Here is a 7,557-nt window from a genome sequence, read left to right on the forward strand (position 1 = left end):
CGCCCCGGCGCGGAGAGGAGCGCGGCGCGCAGACAAAACGCCTCTTAAAGGCTCCGCGAGCGGCTGGGGATGGGATCGAGGACTTCGCCTCTTGGCAACTTGGCGAGGCCACGAAAGGCGCCGCGCGCGCACCACCCGGGACTCCCGGCGCATCTGTGCGCCCGCGATGCCCGAGAGAGAGAGAAAAGTCCCCCGATTCTTCGCAGAGGGGTAGTGGGTGGGGGTGGGCAGGCGCCGCGTACCCAGCTCGCGGGCAATTTCCAAACGAAAGATTTGGCCAAATCCGGGTGGCGGTGGACCCCTCTCTTAATCAACTCCGATCACTTGCTTGGTTTGGTGGCTTTTTTTTTTTTTTAAAGAGGGGAAAAAAGCTCTTTAGAGCCTGTCTTTTCCTTGTAGGGTTAACATTTCACAGGTATGTGGCCTGACATTTTAATTGCTCAAATAAAGCATCTCGGATGCGGAGAAGCAGAAATAGACTTCATCTCATTGTCATGACGCAATTAAAATAAATTTCCCTCAACTTTATCCGCTCTCCTTAGTTCTGACGAACTCGCAAGCCAACATCCTGCCCCACACCCAGTCAGGGCGAGAGGGGAAAAGACCCATGTTTGCCCGCTGCTGGGCAAGCAGAGGCGGCCTCCAGCCTCCCGTGTGTGCCCTCTGCACACACATGTAAGTGTACATGTATGAGATGCACATTTGTCAATGTACACAGACAAAGACTTCAGCCACTTGCACTTCTAGGTCGTGGAACAGTGAAGTGCGGATTTCATTGTTCCTTAAGTTTCCTTAAAAGCATTCATATAGCCATTAAAACACACCCAGAGACTCTGCCCCATATTGGGGACAAGACCAGTACAACTCAAGAACCACACACCAGCCATACTCTATCCCGAGAAATCAACTGCAATAAGGCCACCGTCATAGTCTCTGCCATTCTGTTCCATGGGCTAAAATCATCCACAGGGCTGTGTCTCTAAATTCCAGGGCGTTGGGTTTTAAACATCAAACATCTAGAATTGCCCCCCACCTCCCAGAACACACACTATTCCAACGCACCTCTCTGTGTGATTAGAAAAAGTTAGTGGATTATGGTTACTTCATATTAATGAAAGAAAATGGTGACTCCGTCATACACACTTTGCACCAGGAAAAAAGCTGTACATGGGTCAGCCCACCAGGTTTATGAACGATTAGAATATTTCACACGAAACTCGCCGAGCTGCCGGAAACGTGGACACACAGAAATAGTAAGGGACGACCGCCAGAAAGCATCCTTGATCATTAAAAAAAATTAAAAAGATGAAGAATTGTTTAGAAGAAGTCGCCACACATGAAACTGACATGTGTAGATTGCATTTTGCATTCCATACCCTTTGCACACACAGGCAGAATACAGGGTAGGGACTGAGTGGAGATGGAGGCAGATAGGGGCTAGTTTTAAGGGAAGAAAAAAAAATATCCTCTTTCCGCTTCATTTCTGAAACCTCTTAGCTCTCACCCTTTCCCGGCTGAAATCACACAGTTCACGAAACAGTGAATGTTCTGGAAGGTGGGGGGCAATTCTCGCTGTTTGATGCAGGTGCTGGGATGACTTGAAAGTTGTAAAAAAACAAACCAAACACAAACCTACAGTGGACAGGGAGCTCTCCTAAACCTGGTGTGTAATGAGATTGCCACAGAGCCAAGGCAGGCTGCGAATTTCAGGTTGATGACAGGCACAATGTAACTTTCTCCTGAGGGGGACCAGCAGCATGGGAGAGGAATTATTCCAGGGAAATATTTCCCCCCTTTCAACCTCTAGGATTCGAGAAATTGCCCAATGCTGCAAATGTCAGTGGATCTGGGGTAAACTCAGTAGAGTTGTGGTGGGACTGGGGTTGACTAGGACATCTGATGGGCATTCCCATCTCGGTTTAATAGATGATAGAATCATTGATGATGGGGGAATCTTAATCTCGCCTCTTGTACAGACACTTCCACAGCAAGAGCCACCTTTTCCACACATGCAGGGGGGAATTCGAGGGGGACGGGCTTCCCCAGTCCAGTTAGAGAAACTGGGTGTTTGAAGTCCAGTTTGATGGCCTCAGATTTAAAATGAAGATTTCCCCACCGTCCCCAGCAGAACTGGAGCCTGCCAGGCTGAGGACCTCAGGGCTACCAGGAAGTCAGAAGTGTTTTTACTTTGTATTTTGGGACCCATTCATAGTTATGCAGATGCTATTAAAAAGCAAAAAAAAAGTATTAATTGCAGTTAATTTTACCGTATGAAAGGACTGCAGTCCGAGAAGAAGAGAAAAAGAGAAATAATTAAAAATGTCTTACTTAGAGATGCTCATTTCTCTGAAATACAACAGCTCTAAGACTAACCGCTAAACATCAATATATTGTGACCGTTGGAAAAAAATAAAATAAAGCCAGCCCAGTCTTTTATTGCAGATGTAAATTTATTTTAATGAGAGGAATGGCAAGCTTTCATTTGGCCGGGAGAAAGTTGGGAAAACATTTGTCTTCCTCTGGGGATCCCAAGCCAAGCAACGGGAACCCCAACCCAGGAATATGATTCCATTACAGAAAGCGGCCTGACCGCAGATTCGGTCACCAGATGCATACAGACCCCAGCAAACGCCGAGTTTAACTCTGAACTCGGCAGAAGCCAGCCCTGTCCACCACGATGCATTGAATTGCTCCTTCCCTTCAATCTCCTCCTGTGTGTTTTTCCCTTCCACCCCACGGCAGCTCCCTGAATAGGAGAAAGGGCCTCCATTGTGCGCCTCTCAACTTCCAAGTCAATGCAATTTTTAACCGCTGGCTTGTGGTACTTTGAAAATCACCAGGGGCTGTCAGAGTTGGGTCTCCCTGAAAAATTTACAGTGCTCGATCGGAGCATATGCCGGGAGGGGAAAAAATTGCTGGAGATTGGAGCAAGTGCAGTATCTGTCTGCCCCCTAGTGTAAGAGTCCTCGCTGCCTAAAATCCAACTTTAAGAGAAAAGGGGTTCTTAAAGGGGAACGACTTGAGGCTCGCGGAGGCGCAGGGGGATGAAACTTCTGGGCATTTTCAGCGGAATCATTGCCCGGGATTGCAAATTAATTGGCTCTGGCTGGGTTGGACCGGACCCTCATCTCGCCACCTCTTGCGTCTCCCGTGTCACTGGCGGCGAGGTGATGATTTCTTTTTCTCCCTCCCCCCTGAACTGGGTTTCTGTGCGTCCCTCTCACCCCCTCCTCTCTTTTCCTTTCTCTGTCTCTGTCGTCTCTCTCGCTGGCTTTTTAAAAAATGAGGACCCCGTGCCTGGATCGTGCTGGACACAGCCCAGAACGGCTTCTTAAGTCAGCCCGCCGCGGTGGCCGCACACAGCAGAAAGGCCCACGTTTGCCTGCAACCCGCACACCAGCTGCACCACCCCGCCGGCCGGATGGTGAGTACCCCTCTTCGGCGCGATTGTCCCCCTCGCTTCGCCCACGCTGCGTCCCCGAGCCGCGGCCCAGGCGCCCGGCGAGCTCGCCTCCCTCCCCGCGCGCCCGGCCGGCTGTCAGTTGCACAAGGTTGCAAAAATGTAGCTCAGCGGCCGATCGACCAGGACATTCTGATCCTCCGGTGCGAGCCTAGCAGCTCCTGAGCTAGCAAAGCGAGTCATCTCCTGCCTGGAAAACAGCTCAGCGGACCGCTTTGCAGTTTGCGCTCCCGGAGGCAATGGGTTGGAGCAGACGCGAGGAGGCGAGGGGCGGCACGGCGGTCTGTCTGTCCCCTTCGGTTTAATCATATTTTGGCACCTTCGCAATCGTATTTTCCCCCTCGCCCCCCTCCACCACACACATGTAATAAAATATGGCAACGCATTGAATGGCCCGTCCCCCCCCCCTTCCCCAAACCCCTTAAACCACAACCCGAGGCATTGCATACACGTTAGCAATACGATTTTTTGAAAAAATCCCCAAGTCATCCCCAACCCCACACGGCACCAGGAGAAAAGTGAGAAAACAGAGAGAAAGAGGGAGAGAGAGAGGAAAAAAAAGAGAGAGAGAGGGGAAAAAAATACTGTAAGCAAACATACCAAAACCATATTTGCCTTGTTCAAGATCCCAAATCGCTTGCATCTTCCTCCTAAAACTGGAAGAACTGTCCTTTAGTTTGGCGGGTGCAATACGCGCTTTGTTGGACCCCTGAAATGATGTGTCTTGGATAATTAAAGAGACTCTCTCTCTCTTCCTCGGTGTTTATCTAAGCGATTGTGCAAACTGATAAAAAGTCGGCGCTCGCCGGCCGGGAAGCGGAGGAGAGGTGACGGGAGCGCCCGGCCACCTGGGGGGGAAGTGCCTTCCCGGGTCTCAGGCGCGCCGAGCCTTCGGGAAACCCTGCGAGCCAACTTTAGAGCGAGGAGGTTTCAGGGAGCTGGTACATAGCCGCTGAGGAATGCGAGCCTCGCCTTTAAGAAAAAAAAAAAAAAAAAAAAAAAAAAAAAAGAAGCAGGGCCACCTGGTCGGTGATCTGCAGGTCGGGGAAGAAGGGGATGTTCCGGGCCCACTCGACGGCGCTGAAGAGCATCCGGGCGGCCAGTTCGCAAATGTTCTCGATGCCCATGATGTTGTTGGGCTGCATGCACCCACCCCAAACCGTAGGTAGGAGATGTCTGGAGTGATCCCTGTCTCTCATCTCATTCCTTAGAAGGAAGAGTGCGTTGTTACACCTTGTTTGGGGCTGGAAAGACGAGACTTTCAAAACACCCGTCCAATTGGAGAAAAAAAAAAATCTCCGAACTTAATGAGTTTAGTCGGAGGCTGGGAGCAGACTAGATTGCTCAGCCCCAGAGAGGCGCCCACAACTCCAGGCGATGTGCTGCGAGGCAGGGGCGAGCGAGGCGCAGCCGGATTCCACTGTTTTGGGGTCGGGAGGGATGGAGGCTAATCCTGCAAGTTGGGAGGAAAGAGAGGTGGGAGAGGAGGGGGGAAAGGCAGCAGGCTTCTGGGTCAGAGATGGGGCTGGAAAGAGGAAGGCGATGTTTTTCCTAGGAATGTGTAGGCACCCTCGTTTTCCTACTTCGAACTCGAGTTCTCCCCAGTGAACTTCCCCTCTCCCCTGCAGATCCGTGCCCCCACCCCCCATTCCCAGTCCCCATTCTAGAACTTTCCTAAAGAGGAAACCTGTTCCTTTGGGGGGGGGAGGGGTTCCCCATGTCTTGTCATCAGATAATGAATGCTTGATTCACCCCCTCCAGGCCCCCACCCTCCCCAGAATGAATAAAGGAAGCAGGAACACAGTGGCTAGAGAAATCGAGAGTAACTTACGCGGCGGCTTGCAGTTTAATACAGTTTTAACTAATGGATTTTTGTGTTTTGTTTTAAGAGAAGAATAATGGGAAACACGGGATCTTTTATTTTAGGAAACTGTATGGTAAGATGTATGTCAGACTTGACAAATGGAACGCAGGCTTTTCGGCTGCTTCTTGTCCTTGTCTTAAACAGGAATTAAGTTAAACACAGTGCTGAATGTTAATTACATGTTTACTGGCTAATGAAAATTACAAATGGGTTTGCCACCTCAAAAACAATGATGAAAACCCCGAAGACACTGTAATTATATACTTTGAGGGAAATAACTCCGAATATTGATCATAAGAAGTGTAAATCTTTTTTTAACTATTCATTAATACCATAAATATGGGCTACAGAAGTTTTGCCTTGCGGTTTACCGAGTGGATGGATGGATGGGGAGGTTCCTTGGGGAAGTGGTGAACTCATTCTCTCAGAGAAGGAGGCCACTTGTGTCATGGGGGGCGCCCCCCTCCTTGTCGCCCCCGCCCCCTTTAACCCCAGCACAAGGTCGAGGGATAGTTGAACAGGGGGGCTGGGCTGGGGCAGGTGAAGGTGATCACAGCCCAGCCTCTCCCCTCCCCTCCCCTCCCCTCTCCCCCTCCCACTCGTCCCTTCTCGGCCAGGTCTGATGGATGGCCGCCTTCCCGGCCCAGGCGCCTGGCGGATAAACTGGCATTCAGGTCCCTGATGGAGGACAACTCGCTGACAGTCCCCTGCTCTCCGGGTGGCGCGAGGGCAGTTTTTTTGCAAACAGAACAGAATAAAGTTGAGGGCGGAGGTGGCTTCCCGGGCAAGGTGGCTCAGGCCCGGGGACCAGACCTGGTCTCCCTGGGTTTGGCAGTCGAGAAAGATTTTGGGGGCTTTGTTTTAAGTTCGGCCTGAGTGATAGCTCCACACCCTCTGGCAGCCACTGCGATCGTGGGGGTCAAAGGTGAGGGCTGCATTAACCCTAAAAGGCTGGCCTGGCCGGAAAGGCCCAGGCAGGAGGAGTAGGGGCTGGTGAGCCATGCAGCCTGGCGCTTCAGAAGGGGGTGCCTGCCAAACCCCCGCACTGGGGGGCACCGCACCGAGAGCGGTTTTAAGTGCAATATCCAGGATTTTTTAAAAGTGCCCCAGGCTTGTGGGACTGTAGTCCCCCTTTCCCCTGAGAATTCCCAAGCGCTGGTCTTTGTCTTGGAAGGAATGGGGTTTCTGAATGGTGTGAAAGGGACAGAGAGGGTCGCTTCAAATCGATTTTCCTTGTCCTCTCTGTCTTTTCGGATCAGCGCCCTTCAATGGGCACAGAGGTGCTCTTTCAACCAAAAACTTGTGCTACATTTTCTGCCTGTATTGGTGCTAACGACAATGAGCACCGGGCAGCGTCCTTTCTTCGCTCTGCAAGGCAAGAAAGCGCCCTAATTAAATTGTTTTATATGGACAGTCAAGACGGGCCAATTAAGTATGCATTAGTATAAAGATATAGTCTGCAGATAAGGCGGTTTAGAAAATCGCGTGTGAGACAAAGGAGAGGGCGCGGCGACGGGGAGGGGTGCGTGGGCCCAGCAGGGTCGCTCACCTTCCCCCCTGGGCCGGGGATCGCTGAGGCCCGGCCGCAGGTGAGAGGGGAGCAGGCCGGCTAACAGGTGGCTGACAGCTGGAGCCCAGGCCCGCGCCTCTGGCCGAGGCAGCGCGGGGGAAGCCCAGGCGGTTAGTATGGCTCCCACCCTCCTCCCTGGACTCTGGATCCGGCCCAGGGTGGCGGGTCCCATAGGGGGTGGCGAGTGCGTGCTGTGCCCCGCTTTGGGTCGCGCCCTTGGCTTGGTGGCAGACCTGCGATGAGAAGGACAGTGTGCGCCCCCGGGGGAGGCAGGGAGGGCCCGAGGGGCACTGACGCTGGCCCTGTCGCGGCCGCAGCCCCCTGGAAACCTAGATCAGGGTAGGAGGCCCCCTTCCAACACCTCCCTACTACGCGCTTTTTTGCTTCTAAGGAAATGGACGCTTCTCGGCGTGGAAAGTAAAGTTTCCATCCGAAGCCATCCGGCCCGAGGGCGTCGAGGCCCAGGGAGAAGTGGGGGAAGGACCGGGGGCAGGAAACGAGGTATCCAGGAGGGTAGCTCCGGGTTCAGCGAAGGCGGCTCGGGGGTTCCCCACCCTCTCTCCGCTCTCAGAGGGGTGTGTTGGGGGGAGTGCTTCTGGCCCGAAGGCGACGACCCCGGAGCCGGGGCCTGGGCCTTCCCAGCCGGCGCAGGCTGTGATGGGT

At 52.8% G+C, this 7,557-nt stretch overlaps 1 protein-coding gene and 1 long non-coding RNA gene across 3 annotated transcripts in view; one reads left to right on the top strand and one right to left on the bottom strand.

Moving 5' to 3' along the window:
* Positions 1-4,415, bottom strand: part of NR2F2 (nuclear receptor subfamily 2, group F, member 2) — a 14,312-nt gene extending 9,897 nt beyond the window's left edge. Inside the window, exon 1 of the mRNA XM_005869915.2 lies at positions 4,061-4,415. Within this exon, the coding sequence (XP_005869977.1) occupies positions 4,061-4,103 (43 nt within the window). The 5' untranslated portion in view covers positions 4,104-4,415. The remainder of the gene's footprint in view (positions 1-4,060) is intronic.
* LOC102263413 overlaps positions 7-7,557 on the top strand; it is a 73,562-nt gene continuing 66,011 nt past the window's right edge. For both annotated transcript variants that reach the window (XR_313790.2, XR_001362807.1), the window contains exon 1: positions 7-3,424. This is a non-coding gene — a long non-coding RNA (uncharacterized LOC102263413). The remainder of the gene's footprint in view (positions 3,425-7,557) is intronic.

This window comes from Myotis brandtii, unplaced genomic scaffold (genome assembly GCF_000412655.1).
Source record: "Myotis brandtii unplaced genomic scaffold, ASM41265v1 scaffold308, whole genome shotgun sequence".
Classification (NCBI taxonomy): domain Eukaryota; kingdom Metazoa; phylum Chordata; class Mammalia; order Chiroptera; family Vespertilionidae; genus Myotis; species Myotis brandtii.